This window comes from Scatophagus argus, chromosome 4 (assembly GCF_020382885.2).
Source record: "Scatophagus argus isolate fScaArg1 chromosome 4, fScaArg1.pri, whole genome shotgun sequence".
Taxonomy (NCBI): Eukaryota; Metazoa; Chordata; class Actinopteri; family Scatophagidae; genus Scatophagus; species Scatophagus argus.
Genome location: NC_058496.1, coordinates 21,513,830 through 21,535,334, shown reverse-complemented (window position 1 = coordinate 21,535,334; position 21,505 = coordinate 21,513,830). Strand labels below are relative to the sequence as shown.

The 21,505-nt window shown below is 39.2% G+C and overlaps 1 protein-coding gene across 3 annotated transcripts; it reads left to right on the top strand.

The window, feature by feature from the left end:
* Nucleotides 1-7,449: 7,449 nt before the first annotated feature.
* On the top strand, nt 7,450-20,971 carry chfr (checkpoint with forkhead and ring finger domains, E3 ubiquitin protein ligase). 3 transcript variants are annotated; one of them, XM_046385764.1, is made up of 18 exons: nt 7,450-7,674; nt 8,538-8,658; nt 9,313-9,412; nt 9,764-9,873; nt 9,963-10,022; nt 10,107-10,304; nt 11,179-11,259; nt 12,435-12,609; nt 12,752-12,906; nt 13,253-13,415; nt 14,167-14,366; nt 14,514-14,630; nt 15,335-15,418; nt 16,129-16,199; nt 16,556-16,643; nt 16,800-16,907; nt 17,059-17,111; nt 20,552-20,971. In XM_046385764.1, exons 2-18 carry the CDS (start codon nt 8,553-8,555, stop codon nt 20,765-20,767), a joined length of 2,085 nt encoding a protein of 694 aa, XP_046241720.1. In that variant the 5' UTR covers nt 7,450-7,674; nt 8,538-8,552; the 3' UTR covers nt 20,768-20,971. The 3 variants fall into 3 exon arrangements, with proteins under 3 accessions (XP_046241720.1, XP_046241721.1, XP_046241722.1); XM_046385765.1 differs by having other exon boundaries at nt 7,453-7,674; nt 11,179-11,261; nt 12,434-12,609; nt 17,059-17,131; XM_046385766.1 differs by having other exon boundaries at nt 7,456-7,674; nt 17,059-17,131; nt 17,373-20,971.
* Nucleotides 20,972-21,505: the final 534 nt, after the last annotated feature.

Genomic DNA, 21,505 nt, shown 5'->3' with positions numbered 1-21,505 from the left:
AGAAATGTGCATGACAGCCACCCAAGGCCAACAATGTTGTTAAATATTTAAGGATGACTTGTTATTATTCTGTTGCTAGTTAGCCCAGAGCATTAATCAGTGATAGGTTTTGAAACAACATCTATTTGAGATTATCAAAATAGGAAAACATTCAAGCTGCAATATTTCATGCATTTTGTCCAGTGTGTGTCGCCAGATTCATAATCATCCCTTTGTGACACAAGAGACCAGGCAAAGCTCCATTGACTTCAGCCATCTGGCTATCTCACACAACCCTTGGCTACACAGTGGCTCACTCAGCGATTGATTGGGGTGTTGAAGGCCAGCTATTTAACACATCAGAACAACAAGTACTGCTATCAAGCTGGCCCTTCTCATGCCTCGTTTCTGTGCCGCCCAAGAATGTCTCTTATCTCTTCCCTTTGGCTTGTTGGTTTAAGCCAGACAGCATATGTCCACATTCCCCATGCAATACACCGTTGTGCTTTTGGTGCAACCCTGAAAAACACACAGGCTGCAGCTGAGATCTGATGAGGGTTGTAACCATTGTGTTGGTTGGTAATAGGTGAGTCTACTTTTAAAAAAAAGTTATATCTGCTTCCATATTTCAGTCTCTGGGAGGGACATAACACCAGGTATTTTCTTCCCAACATGCTCTCCTGTGGTTGCACCAAAAGACTGACAAAGTGAAAATAAAGCCCTGTGTTCCATATCATTAAATCCCGCTCTCTCACCTGATTACATTCTTATTAGTGTCTCCATTCTTCTCCCATTATTGTTACTTCTAGTGAAACAGGCCTGATAATGTGCACTCACTCGCTAGATGCACAACCTGCTCATTCCCATCTCTGATTCTTTGTTGTTGCAGAATGGTTTTTAAATGAAAAGTGTGAGTGCGGTGTAATTATAATTCTGGGGGTATTATGAAATCAAATATCACAATGAATGTAATTTTATTTGCTTGTAATCTCCCTCACCCAGGCTAATAGGCGTTTTCAAAGGGCACGCTCGGGGGGTTTAAACGGCAGACCATCTCTAAATAGAATTGCTGCTCTGCTCTCTTGCTCTCCGGCTCTGTTCTTTTGTCTTTGATATGCAGGCAAAGAGCCTGACAGTCTGGGAGACGTGGGAGATTTGTCGGCCTGTGATCTCCATGCCTCTCTGACAAATGAGCGCCTTTGGCAGGGCTGCTGGAGGTACGGCTTCTCTGCCCTGCTGGAATCCTGATGAGACTACACTGGAGCTGCTGGTAATGAAGTCAGGGCAAAGGACCAAACTGCTGCCAGAAATGACCTTTTAGCTACGCACATGCAGGTCATTTGGCATGTGATGACTCAAAGCCGCACATACCTTTGTGCGATTACATCTGACATGTTTTTTTCAATGAGATGTTACAAAAATGGGCCAAAATAGATTCCTATACCCTTATAGTATTCGGTACAGTACGTTTTAAAAAGCATATTTAAACTAAAAATTCAGCAATTCAGACAATGTCATCATTAATTCACAATTCAGTAATCTATGCTGCTTGTTATGGCTATGGCAAATGGTTTTTATTTTGCACTTCCCAACAATCAGTGATGGCTGATGTTTTGTCTGTATTTATATTTGATTGGTAAAGTAATTTAGGATGCAATCACCATCCAGTCAATCTTCATTACACTGGCCTCCACTGCTTCACCAAGCACACAATTGCTTGACATTGATTCTTTCAATCCATCTAATTCCTCATACAATGTAGAGTAAAGATCTCTCCTTTGGCGTGTCTATGCAAAGTAAAATGTTACTAAATGACCACCTAAAAATCTGAATTCACTTGGGACAAATGTTTTTATTTCAGGCCCACAATCAACAGGAAAATGATATTGTTGATACTGATTCTGGACAGTCCAGTTCCACACAGAGGAATCTCAAAAGCACAGTTCTCACTCAGTGCAGTCCAACATAGTCGCCTTTGAATTCAGCCCTTGACTTCAAGGGGGCTGAGTGATGATTCATAGGAAGAACAAGCACTACCCCTTGTGGCCCAGCTGGCCCAGTGCAGCGTGGGTAAATGGCACCTCCAGCTGCTTCTGGGCCCCTCCTGATAAGTTAACCTTGTGATAACATGCTAATGCATGATTAATGTTGCTGTAATTAGACACAGCTTTTCACACTCAGTTAAGAGGACATCCTCCAGCAATTAGCCTGAGCCAGAGAGAGATAATTTCAGAGAGCACAGCAGAATCACGTTCCTCAGCTCGCCTCCATTCCCTCTTGGCAACATTAAGGTTTATTTTCTCATTATTTCGTTTAATTACTCGTTTGATGTTTTATACAGCTGCCACAAGTAATCTTTGATCCAATTAGGAAATGCTGATTGACAGCGTGGGTGTGGGATTCAATAAGCTGCATTCAATTTGCTGTTGTGACCTTATCAGAGGATCTGCAGAGGATTCAGTGTTCAACACTGAATGCCAACTAAAAATATAATAATTTCCCTTAAGAATATATTCTGCATGGATGGCACACCTTTGCGCGTAGGTGTGTGTGTGTGCATGTGTTCATGTGTGCATGCATGCGTACCTGTAGGTATGAGTCTGTGAAAAGGCAGCATGTGTTTGTGTTTTCCTCACCAGACATCTAACAATGAGGAATGAACGCATTAGTGAGGAGAGGCCCCTGTACTCACCAGCCTCCTCACTGCCCATTAATAATCCACTGCCAGGGAACAGATAGGGGTTTGCGGAGATTAGTCCTGCATTACTCGTTTGCTATTTCCATTAGAGAGACATGTTGGTCTTTCTCAAACAAGTAGGATCAGCCCACATGTAATTGGACTATAAAATCTTATATTAAAATTGTCAGTGGTCCCACAAAGCCAGCTGGATAATTCCTTTTCAATGTGAGCTGTCACTAAAACCCGTGAGATTCACTATATATGTGGACACGGTGAATGCAGCTAATTTAAAATAGAAAGAGGTTTTGTATTATGTGACAAGCACTTAAGCCTGCAATAACTGATTCTTTTGTTGTCCACTTGGGGGCAGCAGAAACAAATTATGAACACAAAATTGACAAAATTGGCAAATTGACATCAACAACATGACAGTCGTTTATCTACACATCCAGGAATTACAGAGTTACCTAAACATTGCAGATTGCAAATATACACACCCCATAGCAACATCTCTTCCTGTCAGCAGCAGCCTCCTCCAGCTGGACAATGTACCCACATTTTGAAAACAGCTCAGGAGCGTCTCAAGGACCACAACAACGCCCTGCAGACAATCCGTGAGATCCACCAGGACCCAAAGGGTCGAGCATTCCGATGCCAGTGGCCACAAAATACCCCCACAGGTCCTGCATTTTGAGCTTTTTTGTTGTGTTTTACATGAAGCCATCTAACAAGAAATCTCTCTTCGGTGCAACTACTAACAACAATGAAATGCAACAAGGGGCAGTAACTTGACTTTTTTTATTTGAGGTTACAAGATAAAAACTTTGCATAATGTACCATATTTTGTAAGACATAAATATTTTTATGTGAAACATCTAGTAACCATATCAGTCAGATAAACGTAATAGGGTAAAAAGTATGTTTTCCTCTGAAGTGTGGAATATGATAGTTATAAAGTAACATAAAATGGAAATACTGAAATACCAGTTCTTCAAAATGTTAGTGGTACATGAGTACATTTATTTTCCACCACTGTCTGAAAAAAGTAGTACAATAAAATGTACCTGTTATCTTCTTTATAAGCCATTTGAGTCTTTAAGAACCTAGAATGGACACCCACTCTGTTGTTAATAACTCATGCATGTAATTTCTGTTGAATCATGGCAGTATTTGCGAATGAAACCTATTATGTCATAAACATTTAGACTATGAATCCGAGGCTCCTGTCTCTGAAGCGGTTTATAGTATTAAAGAAAATGTCAATTTTGTGAATCCTTGAGTATTGACACTAATGACTTAAACCGTGTGTTGATATCCATTTTCCAAAAAGATATTTAATGAATACTTAAAAGGACAATATGTCTGTGTATGTTTTCTTTTTGTTATTTTGTTAGCATATCTATAATTACATGTTGCATTACACATTTTTCAAATTTTGTTATTACTATAGTATTGAACATCATATCCTCAGTGACCCCCTACAACATGACATCTGTATTTCTCTCTGCTGTTATATCATAGTTGTTTGCATGATTTAAGTGACATGTGTATGACAGTAATCGAATCCTGACACATTTTCTGGATCTGCACAGACAAGCGAGCTATACAAGCAGAGACAAATGACATCCAAACTGGAGCACACAGGGATGTTGAATGGACAGTGTGATAAATGCTGCAGAGCGGCTTCAGCCAGCTTTCTGCTTCACTCTGCTGTTTTATTCATCACTTGGAGTACCGCTTTTAGATTTTGTTGTTAAAGCGCTGAAAAACCCAGTGCCTTTATGATCTGTCTTGTCATTCCTGTGTTTGGTAGATGAGGAAAGATTAAATTCATTTTCATGTCAGCTCCTCTGTCAAAGTCTGAGAGGATCTTGTTAAATAGACTGGTCAAGAACAGGAGACACAAGTGGGACCCTGTTTTTTTGCTTGTTTCTTTTTTTCTTTTCAGGAGAGGCCAGCCTCCTGCATCAAGAAAGGCTGAATAAGAAGACACATGTGATGTTTAACTAGAGGCCAAACTCAACCAAGCAGGGGCTGAATAGGAGGGGAAAAAAAGAAAAGAACTAAAAGAAGCTGAGGCTGCCTCAAACACACAGGTACTGAGAAAGACACTAAAACACTGCATTAAAGATGAACAAAGCTTCAACCAAACCTGCTCAGCCTTGTACAACAGAAATGAAGAAACCAAACCTTTTCAGCTCAGCAAAGAGTCTGAGGAGAATCTGATGGGAGCCGTGGTCTTGTATTTTACCTGCATGGGAAAATGTGGTGCTGTCTCGTGGGGGTTAATCATTCATCTGTGACTGTGTCTTTTCTCTTTTTAATAAAAGCCACACAATTAGACATGTTTGTAAATTATCAAATTAAAATTACACTCACTACCTGAAATAAATTTATCAGAACTGAAATTATCACAATTTTTCAGTTTTAGCTACATACTTACAAATGCACTGAGGTTATCTTTATATTTTGCAAGAATGAGGAAGAACACCAGCCAGCGCTTTAACAGTATCAAGGGGGTTGATACTGAAGAGACAGCTTAAGACAGAAATAATCACTACTTTCCTCAAGAGTGATAGATAGATAAATTTAAATATATAACATACTTACAGAAAAAAATTAAGTATTCTAAAAGAAATACCACTAAATAAAATGTGCAAGAAGCTAGTAACTGCTACTGTACAACTCCTCATCCCTGTGTGACAGATGAGAAGTTGTACAGATGTATGGATAGTGGGAGGAAAGATTTCCTGTAGCGGTCCTCAAGACAACGAAGCTGTCGAAGCCTTTTGGAAAAGGCACTCTATTGTCTGTCCAGTACATGGTGGAGAGGGTGATCCTGGCTGTCCATGATTGATAGCAGTTTGTTTAGTGTCCTCCTCTTCATCACTGCTTCAAAAGTCTGCCTTCTGTAGGTAGTGACAGCACCCGCCTTCTGATCAGTTTATTTAGTCTGTTGGCATTGCTGGCTGCAATGCAGACCAGCAGACCAAAGAGGAGAACAAAGTGCTGGCCACAGCAGACTGGTAAGACTGACTGGTATGTTGCACACGTTGAAGGACCTCAGCTCAGCTCAGGAAGTAGAGGTTGCTGCAGCCCTTCTTGTATTCAGCAGTGCTGTGAGTCTTCCAGCTCAGTCTGCTGTTGATGGTTACACAGGTTATCCAGGTACTTAGTAGTCCTCCACCACCTCCACATCCCTACCCATGATGCACAGGGGCTGTGAGGCTGTTCCCTTGAAATCAATCACCATTTCTCTGTTTTTTTTTTCCACATTAAGCACACTGATGGTTTTTGATGGTATGACAAAAACAGAGAAGTGTGTGGTGGACCTGAGCAGCATTTCATTGCTGTCAGCATTTGTGAGAAATGCTGCAGGCACAACAACCAAGGACAACAGCATTTATCAAGAATGCATGAGCCTGTTGCACTACAACCTGTTTCTGGCAGGGTGGGCAACATCCCTGCCAGAAACAGGCAAGTATATTGCTGTAGATTTACCTGCCCAAGGGAGGTATCCACATGGATGCCCTGTGGAACATGGAAATTAAAAGTAAAAATACACAGGTGTATTTGGTAACATGTGCTGAATTCTGGTAACCTGGGATATTTCTTGTAATTTTGACTCCTTTGACTTATTCTGATATATCGAACTCTTTAGACCAATTCATCTGACCTTTCTGAAATCCTTAAGATCTTTTCTAACTGCACCAGAAGAAAGATTGTCGATATCATACCCAGAGGAGAAATGCAACACCTGTTGGTGTTCTTGTCCCAAAGAAAAAAACTCTGTCTGAATTTGATAGTCTGGAACAGGTCACTTTGTAATCTGGAACATTTTAAAAAAAGAAAAAACCTCAGCCACCTTACTTTATGCATGGCCAGCTCGATATCACCAGCTCTTAAAAGGCATTATGAAAACATGAAAGCTGAATGAGAACATATTATACATAGAAATTTAATTACTTCATATAATTCATAGACATAAAAAGCTGTAATTTTTTTAAGAAATACAGTAAATTAAAAAAAAAGACTTTCTACATCTACACAGAATGAACGAATCTGCCATATTAATTTACTGAAATTCACGTAAAACATTCATTCTCATACACCCTCATATCCTTGTCTCTCCTTCTCGCCCCTTTCTGTTGACCTGTTGTTTCCTGATGCTGTGGTGCCAAACTGTATATATGTAATATGTTGCTATTTTAGCTGACTGACTAACATTTATACATGATGAACAGCAACTCAGGTATGGCACTGATAACAAGATGGAGTGTGTGTGTGTGTGAACAGAACATTGTCTACAGGCATTAAACTTCTAAACGTTGAATAAAGTATGCAGCTCTGGGGGTCCCTAAATGCATACCTTCCTAATTGGAAGGACTTAAATCCCTGTTAATACTAACAAGGGTGCCCCAAATTCTCAATCACATTTGATGAAGTGGGACAAATAAAAACAAGAACCTAAAACACCTTTTCAACATTTTTTGAATGCATACTTTGTTGCTTTGGTGCATCACAAACATTATGCGATAATAATTAGATCACTGTCTTACTTATGGCAGATTTATAGCCAATCTTGGCAGAATTCTGTGTCAGGGACTTTCATGCAATTTCCAGGGGAGTTTCCTGACTGATAAGTCCCCTGGCCCGCTCTGTGACTTTACTCCCGTTAGTTAGGTTGATTTCAATGTAACCCATTTTAAAGATTTCACAAACACACCGGAGACTAGTTGTCCCACATTACCTCATGGCCTGATTACACAAATTTAACCTTTGCATTCGAGCCACTTAATGTATGTTTCAGGTTGCAAATATTTTTCCCTTGAAATTCAGCCTCGGCAGACACGAACGTACTTTTAAACCCAAAGTGCCCCTCCTCCATCAGCTGATGACGGTTTATAATGTCAAGCCTGAGCCTGGCAGGAAGTGCATCTTGTGCCTAGCCTGGAATATGAGGAGAAGAAGCTGTTTGAAACAGAGCTATTGTGACAAAAACTCAGCTTTTGACGGTAAAGTAAAGGTTTCCGACTTGCTTTAAGTCTAACGTGACAGCAGTTTCTGGCTCCGTGTTGCTGATTAGCTCGTGGATGCACACTGTGGAGCCCCGCTAATGTTAGCTATTGCGTTAGCTTAGTGTTATTATTGAACGAAGTTGTGTGTGTTCGCGTTAGATGTGATTGTAACCCATAATATGGATAATACCAAACACTTTGCCACGTGATTTAATACTTGACAGTTGAAATAATTTTACGTTTTTCCAACTTGACACAGAACAAGTCAGCTAAAAACGCTGGATAGCTAGGACTGCTAGGTCTAGTTAGCAGCTTTTGCCCCAGTGGGTCCAAATCTGATGAACAACTCGGTCATTTTAATGTAAGCGTGCTTATTTGGCTAGGTGGATATCCTTCCTATCGTTGCTCATAATATTTTATGAGTCGAGTAAGTGCATATTTGCATTCGGCATATATAAACATTAAAAATCTTAGAATTAAAACTACTCCATGCAGTGTAAATTTTTGATGTGTTTTGCTTTAGGGAACTGTGGTACTCGGTACGAAAAAGTTCCTTAAATTGAGATTTTAGTGATACATGTGCGAACTGGTACCTTGTATGAATTGGCAAAATGAGGAATGGGTACTTGTATTCATTTAAAGGAGTTTATATCATATTTTGTATATCTGTGGGAAAAAACGTCTTTAGATGTCGAGTTTTAACTTAAATTGGCACACTACAAACCACATGCACAAAGACGTCATGCTGACTGATGATGAATTTCACTTTCTCTTTACTACCATGTATTTAATAGTCTGTTAAACAATGGCACAAAAACTCGGGAGAATTTATGTTTATGTTTTTTCTTGATTTCTTATAGTAAAAGCATCGGGAGATGGACAGTTATAGAAGGGGACGACCATGGGGAAAACTAGTCAAAGTGGACTCCACTGAAACTGTCCTGCTTTTCAACAGGGAATGCACAGTTGGCAGGAAAAAGGGTATGTTTGTTTCTGTATGGGATCGAATGAATGATAAAGAGTTGTCTTCACTGTAAATTGTGCTTTATAAAATACTGTCAAGATTTTTTAAATCATGCTTTAAAAATATACAAATGTATTGTTAATAAAAGACAGTCTAGTCTGTAGCATAGACATCACTGTCAGTGTCTGGAGCTTTTCAAACCTCCCCCTTGGAACACAAAGACTTCTTAGTGAACCAAACTTAGACAGCCCCTTGTGATGATAACAAAAGGCTTCCATTGACAACATGTGTGCAGAATATTAAGTAGTTTTTTTTTGTATGGATTTTGCTTAAGAAAAGGTTAGGCCTATATTTCCCCCTGTGTCTGCTTTGTTGATTAGAGCTTTTGAGATCTACTTTTTTTGCAATGCAAAGCAACTTGTCTTAATTGGTTAGCTTATGTCTGGGTAATAAAAGGTTTAAAAAATACGAGAATGTGAATCTCAGTAGTCTTTTGGAATGGTCATAGAGGGGTACAAGAAATTGACATGTAAACACTTGTTTTTTTTTTACTCCGACATAAACAGTATATTACTCATTACACCCCTCCTAAAAGTGTTCTAAAAAAAGCTGAAATGTCTATTAGGTTTAGTATGAGTTTTCATGGTGCTGCTTTATTATTTTCCTGCCAGGATGTTATCTGTCCTTTCCAGCCAACAAACTTGTATCGGGGGAGCACTGCAAGATTGTGCAAGATGAAATCTCAGGACTGGTGTGGCTCGAAGACACGAGGTATTATATGCTACTATACTATACTATACTACTACTATACATATACTATATGAATATTTACCCATCAGAGAGTTCGAGCTGCACTGCAAAATTAGAAAACCCTGTGTTTGTGTCCAGATGGACTGAGCTGAATAATATAAGTACTGTGGGGCAGTATTGGTCAGAAATAGAATAAAGCAAATAGTGTGTCGAAAAAAAATGTCTAATTTGTTTGTAAGAAAGAAAGACTGTTCTATATTTTTAGAGCTGTTCAATTGTGTACTTCTGTATGATCTGAGGCTTCTATAAAGCAAACACATGAAACTGACATTTTACAATGATGCGTCGGATTGTGTGTGTCTTTTTCTGTAGTACCAATGGCACAGTGATCAACATGTCCAAACTGGTCAAGAAGCAAACTCACATGCTGCAAAATGGTGATGTCATCTACTTTGTATACAGGAAAAGTGAGCCAGAACAAAGTGAGTTTTTTTTTTCTTAGCCATGAGAATAGTGTTTATGTATAAATTTATAAGAAAGATGGACAACATCAACTTTTGTCCCACTGCAGACATCGCCTATGTTTACCACTCAATCAACACGGAGCAAGCTGTTTCACAACATAGTTATGGTAAGTAGTTGGGTAACACACAGCTTTTATTCCACAGCTGTATTGTGTCTCGCTAGTAACCTCGCCCATCTGTCTAATCTTCAGACATGGAGAGGTCAGCCCACAGTGCTGCTCCTGTTCCACCTTCAGAGATGCCACTCTCTGTAGAGCCCGTAATGCTCACAAAGGCTCCTCGTGATCCAACTCAGGAGGAACCTCAGCCCTCCACCTCCACTTCCCACTTCTGTATTGGGAACCCCACCACTCCTGATCCCAAGGCAAACACGGCCTGCCCTGCCTCTGGTAGGTATTCCCTACAGAGACACTGATGTTGTATGTTGTATCCACTGTGTTGAGAGGGAGGAATTTTATCTTCAGTTTCCCCTCTGGAAATTGACTCTGTATCTGTTTTGCATGTATGTCATTTTATACGTTTTCCTTGTGAAGTTGTGTTTATTATGTAGATAAATTGTTAGTTTTTGTACCTTCTGAATAGAGCCAAGGTAGCTGTGTCCCACTGTCTTTGTTCTAAGCTAAGCTAACCGACTCCTGGTTGTACCTTCATTTTTGACAGACAGATGTGAGAATGTTATCACAGCATAGGTGTGTTTCTCAATGTTATATTATTCATTTAAAAGGCATAGGTAGCAGCATGGGCTATGCTGGACTAACCCATAAGTAGTTTTTCATTGTTAAAACAAGTTTGATTAATGGCCTTAAAATAATTAAATGATTGTTCAGTATTGATTTAAATACTATAATAACTAATGACTACATTTCAAAAGCTAATAACTATTAACCTAATTTCAGTTAACAGTTTCATGTTAATCCAGTGATTGATGGTGGATTGACAGCATTTTATCGCAATCATTGATTGAATCAGACCTGCTCAGCACAGCTGATCGATACTGAACATTTAATCAAAATTTAACCCAGACCAGACAATACATGTCCATCTGGGGATTGTCACACTGTCCTCTTTCTGTTTTTGTTTTGTTTTTTTTAACTGACTGAACTGTCTGCTGTTGTTCCTAATTGATTTTTATTTTCTGTCATTAATTGAGCCATTTCCCTGCACTTCATTCCTGCACCTCAACAAAATTCTTCCGTCACCTGTACATCACAATAAGTAGTTTGAAGTATTAACAGTATTGTCTGACTTATCTCTGTTGTTCAGGCCAAGCTAACAATGCTGCAAAGGCACAGGAAATGGATGTAGAGAACATGGAGCCACAAAGCAAGAGGAGGAAAACTGATGGTAATTTTTTATTTATTTTTTAAATGAATAAAAACACTTCAGTTTCTGTCAGAGACCTTCTTCAATGGGTCTGTCTTGAAGAATGTCTCTGATGGTGGTACAGTGATTAGTGCATCGACTTAATATTTGGTACCAGTTTGGTATTTTCCTGTTTCCTGTTTCCTATTTTTTATGCCAAACGCAGCATGCACGGTGCGCAAGTGGAATGAGATTCACAACAGCTGGGAGGTTCATTAAAATTAAGAAGCTCAAAGTGAATTGTTATGTGAGTGGAAATTGAGAGTAGACATCTCAGAGCTGCAGCTGTTCTTTGTTCAGCAGCCAATTTTGTTATTTAATTAACAAGTCCAAGCTAAATACTTCGAGAAGATGCACATGTCATAATGCTGAAAATGCAAATGAATTGTGTGTGTATATGTATGTGTTTAAAACAGCACAAATTTAGTGTGGTCAAACAAGAACATTGGTATTCAGTTTGGCTTTGTTAAATAGTCTGGGTTATCATGACAGTATTTGTTCAGAGCCGCTTCAAACTGCATGAAGAGCTTTTCCCACCAGCATCAGAGTGTGTGTGTGTGTGTATGTGTATGTAGATATATAGTTTTTTTTTTTAAATGCAAGCTGTGCTGTATCACATTTTAAGATTGAATGTAATCATTCAATGTGAAATACGCTAGAATTAAGGCTGAAATGATTTCTTTCTATCATCATTGTACCAATGAACTGTTTGCCATCTGCCTTTAGATGCATATGTGTGGTGGTGTGTGTCCACATTATGCTGTTTGGCATCTTCCAGACAACAGTGGGATTATTCTGGAGAAGCCAGGTCTTCAGTTGTTGAGCTGATGATGCCATGCGTGATGGTTCAGCACAGTTGTTTCAGAGCTACAAGACCAGTGATGTAACAGCCTGAGAGTGTATTTATTAACCATCACAACCTCTGATCTGCTGTATATTCCACTTCAGCCAGTCCTTTTGCACTTTGCATTGCTGCACAGACTTGATCCAGAATACTATGCTCGGAGACAGTGACTGTCCAGACTTCACCTGGACAGTCCAATCACATTGCACAAATAAAATAAGCACCCTTTGTGTCTTATTAAAGCTTCACCAAAATGTTTTCTACCAAAAACCCAGGCTTGGTGTGACATTTAATATGGTCATTCTCTTTACAGATAAAGATTATGATTTGGACTTTCCACACACCTCTAATACAGAAGTGGTCAGTTCAACCAAGGGAACTGTTGGGAGTCTTTTGTCTAAACCCCCAGTGGAAGGTACTAAGACAGACAAGATGGAGGAGAGCCTGACATGTGTTATTTGCCAGGACCTCTTGCATGACTGTGTCAGGTAAGAGCTCAGGACCATGCAGTTCAAACAGAGATCCAAGATGAGGAGCTTGAACCTTACTTTTGTGGTTTTCTAAGGCACTTTTTATATCAAACAAATGCTGTGTGTGAGTTTAATTCTGAGGCCGTTGTTTCTGCTTTAGCTTGCAGCCTTGCATGCATGTTTTCTGTGCTGCCTGCTACTCAGGCTGGATGGAGCGTTCTTCGCTTTGCCCCACCTGCCGCTGCCCTGTGGAGAGGATTCGTAAGAACCACATCCTCAACAATCTGGTGGAGGCCTACCTCATTCAGCACCCAGGTTTGCGAAGCTAAAGTTCATTATAGTAATAATTAGAATAATAAAATTTAATGATGACACATACATTTTATTTTAATGGCAGCACTTGTATTGCCTTCAAGTGAAAAGATTCAGGGTAGATTGGGAAATTGCCTTGCATCACAAGTTTTTTAAAATTGTCAACAACATGCAAGTGTTGCTGAGATTTTTCTTCTAAAGCTGACATGATAGACTTACACAAGAGAGAAGGAATGGCATATAAGCAGGACCTGCTTACCTTGCAAAATTTCCAAAATTGTGTAGACTCCCCAAAAAAATTCTCATTAGAGACTTTGTATGTGTTTGTGTGTTCCTTTCTGTCCCACAGAGAAGTGTCGCAGTGAGGAGGATCTGAAGAGCATGGACAGTCGTAACAAGATAACTCAGGACATGTTGCAGCCGAAAGTTGAGCGCTCTTTCTCTGATGAGGAGGGCAGTTCAGATTATCTCTTTGAGCTCTCAGATAACGACAGTGACTCTTCAGACATTAGGTAAAAATCTGGTTGCTTGTGTTTGTTTTTTTTTCTGTTATTTCTGCTCACCTAGTATTAACACAGCCACCTGTTGTTGTTCAACATGAAAGACATCAGACTGATAGTAGCGTAATGTCACATCTGCATCCACAGCACCTGACAAAAGTTTGTTGCCGTCTGGTTTTAGAAATACCTGTGTGCCTTTCTTAGTTTTTGTAATTTCCTCCAACTTGCGTTCCGTCTAATTTTCAGTGGGATTACAATTGAATTTTGTCCACCTTGTTTATGATAGCAAATATGAACATTGCATGAAATGGTTAAAAAGCTCTAGAAAATGAGATGTAAAATATCTAAAAAGAAAACCTTGGTTGAAGAAAAAAATTAGCTGACAGTTCCAAATAAGTTGGGATGCAGTGTAAAACCTCATTCAGACCACAGATTTGTGACAAGACAAGTTGAAACTTGGAATGTGCTGGTCTGCAGTGTTCTGACAATCTTTTAGTTTACACTAATGGAAAAGAGGATGTATCATTTCGATAGCAGTGTTTTTCTGTGCTTCCATTATACATTTTTTGTGGTTAGACATAATTTATAATTGGACTATAATTTGTTGTCTCTTAAATTGCTTCTAAAATACATGCCCTACCCCATTTTGAAAATTGACTATGAAAATCGTCATTGGCAAGAGAATATCATGACATGGAATATCTGATGGGAGTTTGTTTTTCTTTTTATATGATGCCTTTCTTTTTGTATTTTTTGTCCCTAGTCAGCCTCTGGTGATATGCAGACAGTGTCCTGGCTATAGGAGGGAGGTCAGTCAAATGCTTTTCGCTACCAGTTCAAACTACTGGCTCCCTGGCCTGCCAGCTCTACAGCCTATACCTCCTCAAGCCAAACCAGCAACACAGGAGGGGTCTGCAAATCCCACAGGGGAGCAGCCATCGACATCATCTGACATCCCCTCAGGTGATTATGAGTCTAGATTAGAGGAGTACACCAGTTGTTAAACTTTCCACTCAGTGGTAACAGTAAATTGAATTACAGTATGTTCTATGATTGGGATCTTCACATCTAACTACGGTACCCTTTTTTCTGCTCCCATCTTGTCTGCAGCTCCTCAGGAGTACCGCTGCCCCCCTCAGGGTTGCCACCTCATATGTGCCTGCTGCCACCAACCAATGCCAGACAGGCGTGGCGAGCTAAATAGCCAGCGGGTTATTGCTCAGCAGTGTGAGTGGTTCTTGAACTTGTTAGTCCATCTGCAGACATGTAATGCAGTTTATAAAATTATACTGTCATACAGAAAATGAAACTGTGGATGTAACTACAGTGAGATAGAAAGGGACTTTCCTGCAGTGGAGAACTATTGTCTCCACCTTCTCACAGTGAGAGTAATTACAAAAATATTGTTGGTGCATGCGTACGACGTATCCCTTTGAGGAGAAGATAAGCTACTCTGTTTGTCCTTGCAGTCAATCACTTTCTTTTTGGCTGCATTCTGAACGCTGAGCATCTTGTTTTATCTGGAACATCATGCACCTTTCTTGGACACTTCTTGGCTTTTTCAATTGTAGAATCCATCGTTCATCTACTCCATTGCAATGGTTGCTTCCCCTTTCAGCTCTGGCAAACCACATGATGTAAAATGAAAGTGTGGTCCAAGCACAGTCCGCTCAGCTGTATGGCTGCTAGCTCCACAGCTAACTGAAGTAGCCAAAGATAACTACAGCCAACAAGATGGTGAGCAGCAGTTGGCGGTTGCACTGCTGAGGTCAACTACATTCACATTTTAGACATATTAAAAATACAAATGTTGAGATATGCATTATACGTAATATCAGCTAATGCTCGAAGTACAGCTTTGCTAGCCATTCGCAGGTATAGCGCAAACTACAGTATACACCTTGTATGCATGACATGCTGTGTGTTGGCAGGTATGCTGTGCCAGCGACCGTTCTGTCATATGTACTGGGGATGCCAGAGCATTGGCTGTCAAGGCTGTTTGGCTCAATTCAGTGGTAAGTTGTTTTAACAGCCCCGGGGGATCTCCACTGTTAGGGTTATTGCTAGGTCGTGGCCTTCAACCAGTATGGGATTTTTATGTATTTGACTTGTGTCCAAATGCAGCCTGTGTAATTCTGATGACTGTCATCCTAAAATTGTAAGCATTCTGTGTTTCCCGCATTTTGTGCTTGGCAAGAAAGCTGATGAAACATATTCCTGCGTATATGTGCCTGTCTGAATTTCAGTATGTCACCACAGAATAAATTGAGGCATTTTTCCTTTAACAACAAGCATAGTATAGAATGTAGATTAATTCCACAACATTTGTGATGACTTTGTAATCACATTTGTAATCATTACATGTTCATTTTTCAGGTATATGACTTTGAGTAGTAATGATAATGTAATAAAAAGACGTGGAAAAGCGTGAAATTAAAAGCTACTTACACCACTCGGCAGCACTGTATTGTATGTCATGATTTTGGTACAGTGTGAAAGAAAGGTACATTTTAGCAGCTGAGATGAACTTAGCCTCCACCTCACAGAGCTCTTTTATCTCTTTACCACCACAAGGCAGCTCAGGAATGTAAACCTGCTTCCCTAAAAGCATAAAGAATTCTGATTCTGATAAAACAATCTTCTCTGTGATGTTGCTTCTTCATATTTATTTGTCCTGCGGAGTTTGTTAAATGTTCTATAGTTCAAATATACATTTTTTTTCCAGATCTCAATCTGACAGACAAATGCCTGGATGGTGTGCTGAATAGCAATAACTATGAATCGGAGATCCTAAAGGTAAGGGATTACTTGTGCATAGCAGGTATTCTGATGATCATTTTTGATGGTCAGTTATTTAATTGTATATTAGAATGTTTTATTTGTCTGGGTCAGTGGTGTAATGGATGATATTTATGACCTTGATGGTTTTTTTCTAATTGTGGCAACTGCTGCTAGAAGTTCTTCGTGATAATCTAAGATGCTTTCTGTGTGTCCACCGAACAGCTTTTGCTACCTCAAGCTGAATAACCTCTTCAGATTACAAAATGTCAGCACCATCAAGTAAAGCTTAGACTAGAAGAATGTAAAAAGTCTGAAATGTACGTTATCATCCACTGTCATGTGATGATAACGTTTTTCCATTTTTCCACCAGAACTACCTGTCCTCCAGAGGGAAGTCATGGAGAGATCTGCGCCAGGAATCCTTGCAAAGCTTACAGCAGGGAAACTACTGTCTGACAGGTGAGCCTTCGGATCAAAACCCAAACCAATTTCAATACCAACTAGTGGGCTTTGTTACAAATACATCTGGAAGGTGCACTGCAACTTTGTCCACACTGTCCTTTTTTAAAAACAAAACAAGAAAAGATAATATCCTGTCCTTCCTGACTCTGTCAGATTGCCGTATCTCTGCAAATACCATCCTGTGCTTCTGCTGTGGTCTGCAAGCATTCAAGGAGCTCGCCTACAAGTACAGACAGAACATCCCTTCATCTGAGCTGCCAGGTCAGACAGACCAAATTATTTTTATACAGCCATGTCTAATGGCATTTTAGACAAAAAGGGGTTGTTGTTGTCTTTAGGGCAAGACCTTCACTCAATCAAAATGTTTTTGTTGTACCCATGTAATAACTTAATTTGATGTCCTTTCCCTCAGCTGCTGTAACATCTCGTCCCGACTGTTACTGGGGACGCAACTGTCGCACTCAGGTGAAGGCGCATCATGCAATGTAAGTCTTCTTATAAATCTGTTGTGGCTCGTTTTGTTTATACTTTAGGCATGACAGAGATGTGATTTGCAATGCATGCTTTTCACTTATTTTACCACTAGAAGGAGTCCTTGGATAAAATTGGTGCAATAATTCCTCACATCTGTGGTTTGAAAACCTGTTTGAGATGCTTCATATCATATTATCTCTGCGGTCTTGTAAACTTAATTTATGTGGTTTCTTTTCTTCATTTTCTTTTCAGGAAGTTTAACCACATATGTGAGCAGACACGTTTTAAGAGCTGAACGTGCAGCGTGGTTTATGTGTCCACAAGTGTCAAATGTAGATAACTGAGCATCTTGTTAGACACAATCTTGTTTGTCCATCATGTCTAACTGCCTTCCAATGTTATGCAATAACCTAATGCAGAAATTACAATCGGTATTCATTTACAATAGTGACCAGTGTTTTACTGGACACAGAGCTGTGTGAAATAATGCTATGCACAATGACGTTGAGGTTCAATGTTTACTAAAGGTTGAAGCTGCTTAGTTAAGACCTGTGAGGTCATCAAACATCAGCAACCTTTTAACTTCAAATGCATTTTGTCTTTGGATCATGCATTTATCTCATCTTCAAGGTAGCAAACCACCAGCTGTTGGAGTAATTTATTTGTTGTTGGTTAAAAGTGCTTCCTGATATGTCCTTCATGGCCTATGTGACAAAAATGTTTCTCAGATTAAGAGTGAGCGAGGCAGTCTGTCAGCATTAAGGCCATTTATGAATGCTTACACATTAGTGAGCATGTTTTACATTATGTCCTCCTCCAGCCTCACCTGAAAACACCTGATGTCTATTTACTTTCTTTAATTGTGATATATTTTTTATGATTATTATTAGTATATTATATTATTTTTTGTATAGTCTTATCAAATGCTGAGATAAGAATCCAGGGCTTCCTTCAACATAATGTTCATGAAAACATCTGTCCCACAGTGAAGCAATACAGAGTTTTACAGTAGTAGCACCATTTTGGGTCAACACACAAGCTGTTCCCAAAATCCAACCTGCCAAATTATATTGTAATGTCAAAATGTCTCATGTCTCGCATTACTGTGTTCCCAACTAAGGGCAAAAAGCCATGTCAAAGCCCCACATATTTACAAGAGTAGATTCACAATCCCATGTGACATTTGTGTAGGATTAGGAAGGGGCTGAATGTTTTGTAATGCTGTCAGAGAGCACGGGGGCCTCTGTTGTATGCTTTGCTCTGGTTAATCATCTCCGAGGTGATTAGAGTAGTGTAAAAGGGACGTTTTCTCAGAGCCTCATAATGAGGGATAAGATGTGATGAAATGCACAGCTAGCACAGTTAGACTGCACTCAGGCCATCAGTAACAGTTAAAATATGCTGAAGCTGATTTTTATTGGCAGTGGCCCTTGGAGAAAAGCACCAATAAAACCTATCAGTATGTTCTGTTATTTATGTTTGTTATAAATGGTTATATATATATATTTTTGATGGGTTCATTAAGATGTCTCAGAGGTATTGATTAGTTGGATTTGGTTCAATTTTCTCTACTCCCTCAGGTACACAAAGTTGCTGTTTGGTTGTTGTAGTTGCAACTTAACCACGTTTGGTGGTCAGAAAAGTTGTGTCAGCATGTTAAAAACTGTCTCTGAAGAGTGGTGTTGAATCTGATGACCTCTCATTTATGACTATCATCACCCAAGTGTTAGTGAGACTCCGTCATGCAAACATGCACAGCTGGTGTTGATGTACTGTAACAAATTGACAAATCAGCCTGTTTTTTGGACTTACTTAGCTTAGACAAATAAGACCATCTAGACATTAGTTTCAAAAGACCTTTATATTTTGAAATCTAAGGATGAAGTAATAGTTTTGATATTTCCCCTCTTTTTTTATTTTGTAGGATCACTATTATTAGTGTGTAGCAAATGTTGGTGGGCATAAAGAATGAGTGTTAGAGGAGCTCAGTCTGTTACTTAAACTATTGAGACATCTAGCCCAGGAGTAACCTGGCTGGTGCGCTTCGCAAGGTTTGCCGTCTCCATTTGGTACCATTCGCTGCTTTGTGTTGCTTTCAAAATACAGAATCTACAGGCTCTTCTTCAGGTGTGGAATAACAATCCATTTATTGACCTGGGATACAGTCCATTTTGTCCATTTCCAGTTTCTATCAAAATCCACAACACAACTTATAGCATGACAAAAAAAGGTTCACTGCTACAGCAGTCAAAACCCCTTTGCCTTTCTAGGATCACACTCCTGCCTTTATACTTGAGCCTGCACCACAGCAATATCCTATGTTCACACAGTAAATAACAGTCGCATCCTGATTATTTCAAACATGCTCTGACAGTGATAGGGTAGAAATTGTTAAAAACAGCTCTTAGCTTGCATTTATTATATATATATATATATTTTTTAAACTTAATTTCCTATATAAATGCTGGTTTTATTTTTTCATTAGTATTTAGCCTTTCAGTTTATTATAGAAGAACACATTGATCAGCTGCAACATTAAAACCACTTGCCAAGGTTTCCCCACAGAACATTGCATTGTTATTCATTTCACCTGTCAGTGATTTTAATGTTGTAGCTGATGGGTGCATGTGCTAAATTTTTTTAACAATGTTGATTAGATGCATTTATATTGTACACCTATGAAGATATTTGCACATAACTTGTCTCTCAAAATAGAAAGGCTTCTTTTAAGTCTACAGAGATTATGATATGAACCGAATATCCTAGAAGTGTCTCAGCATATGAGATGTCAATACTGTGGCTCGTTATGTCTGATTTGTGAATAGATATTAAGAGTTTCATTCCAAAATGAAATGCACAACAAGAATAATGCAATGGAAGAAAAATTGAACTGTTTTTAAAGATATGCTTGATAGTAATGAGTTTTAGAAAATACTGTGCATTTTTTACATATAGTATAAATAACATTAGCCCTAGTGATTGTGCAAAGAATATGCATTGTTTTGGAATGTAGCGCATAATATTTTTTTGGTGTTGGTGGCAAAACAGAGTTGTGAATGGGCACTTTCCTGGCCTCTGCAGGAGCTCCTGAGTTAATTTGTGTTGTTGTTGTTAGCAAGGTGGTTTAGGTGTGTTTTTCTTTTGTAGTTTGTTTTTTTTTTTTTTTTTTTTTTTTTTTGTTACCCCTTCAATCATGGTGGGTTCACACTGGCATTCCTTAGCAGCTCAGGCCCTTAGCACAAACCTGGTCGATCCCCCCGACGGAGTGGCTGAGTTTTAATTATTCCCTACTGGAGATCTGGGCACCCTAAGCCAACAACAGTCCCAAGCCGCTCCAATCAGGAATTGGTATTAAAGAGGCTTTGGAGGAGTGCTTTTTTCCCCCCGGGGTTAGGTATGTTGTATACTAAGGTAAATATTTACTCCTTTAGTGTGCAAAAGTCTGGACCAAGCAGCTCAGCAGTGAGGAAGAGGCAGGTTTCATTCTACCTCATCGCAGCTCCCAGGGATATGGGAGGCTGAACAGGCATCAAGGTCACATTCACATCAGTTCAAATCTGGGAACACATCTCTACGTGTGGGGAAGGAAGTCCTCACTGATGCCTGTGAACTTTGTATGCAATGCACAATTTGAACAGACATTATGACTACAATCAGCTTCTAGTTAGATCTACAGAGCAGCACTAGGCACATGCAAAGACTTCTTGAGTTTGACAAATGTTTGAGCATTTGATAAATGCCTCTGTGTCCTGTCTGTTGTATTAGCAATGCTAAAATTATCTTTGAAATGCTTATGAATCTGACTTGCCTGTTTATCTTTACAAATTAAAAGGCTGATTTAGCCATGTGCAGAAATTGCCTTGTTTTTGTAAATACCTTAAAAATGTGTTTTGCTTATTGTTACTTTCATTTCATCCCTGCAGAATGCTGTGTGTGTACTGGGAAGTTGTTTTCACTTTCATATTCTGACTGTTTCTGTCTGCTCAGTTTAAGGTGTAAAGGTACAGTGAAGTAGTCCAGACCAGTCCAGTCCATGACCAGCAGTTAAAGTTAGAAATAAATTGCACAGCCATAAATTCTAGATTTTTCAGGGTGAGATTATTATCATTATCATTATTATAATAATAATGATAATGATTATTTTTCAAAGCAGATTAAGTTTGTTTTAAAAAATGTGTGGAGTGGACTTTTGCAGTCTCCCACCTGTCAAAAAGTTTTTCTTGTCCCTGCAGTTAAATGTTTGAGCTTCACTATGTAGAACAGTGTAGAGTCAGACAATATAAGGCTAGTTTCACTTTTATTGCTGAAATTTCTTGAGTGGATTCTAGAGTCCAGCAGTTAAAACTTGTGAAATCAAGTTGCTTCTTTTGCATTTGTGTTTCCAA

Excerpts from the sequence above, each read along its gene's own strand:
- chfr (XM_046385764.1), top strand. The coding sequence starts at position 8,553 with ATGGACAGTTATAGAAGGGGACGACCATGGGGAAAACTAGTCAAAGTG. Across the intron at positions 10,305-11,178 it reads CACGGCCTGCCCTGCCTCTG|GCCAAGCTAACAATGCTGCA; the intron begins GTAGGTATTCCC and ends TCTGTTGTTCAG. Across the intron at positions 12,610-12,751 it reads CTCTTGCATGACTGTGTCAG|CTTGCAGCCTTGCATGCATG; the intron begins GTAAGAGCTCAG and ends TTTCTGCTTTAG.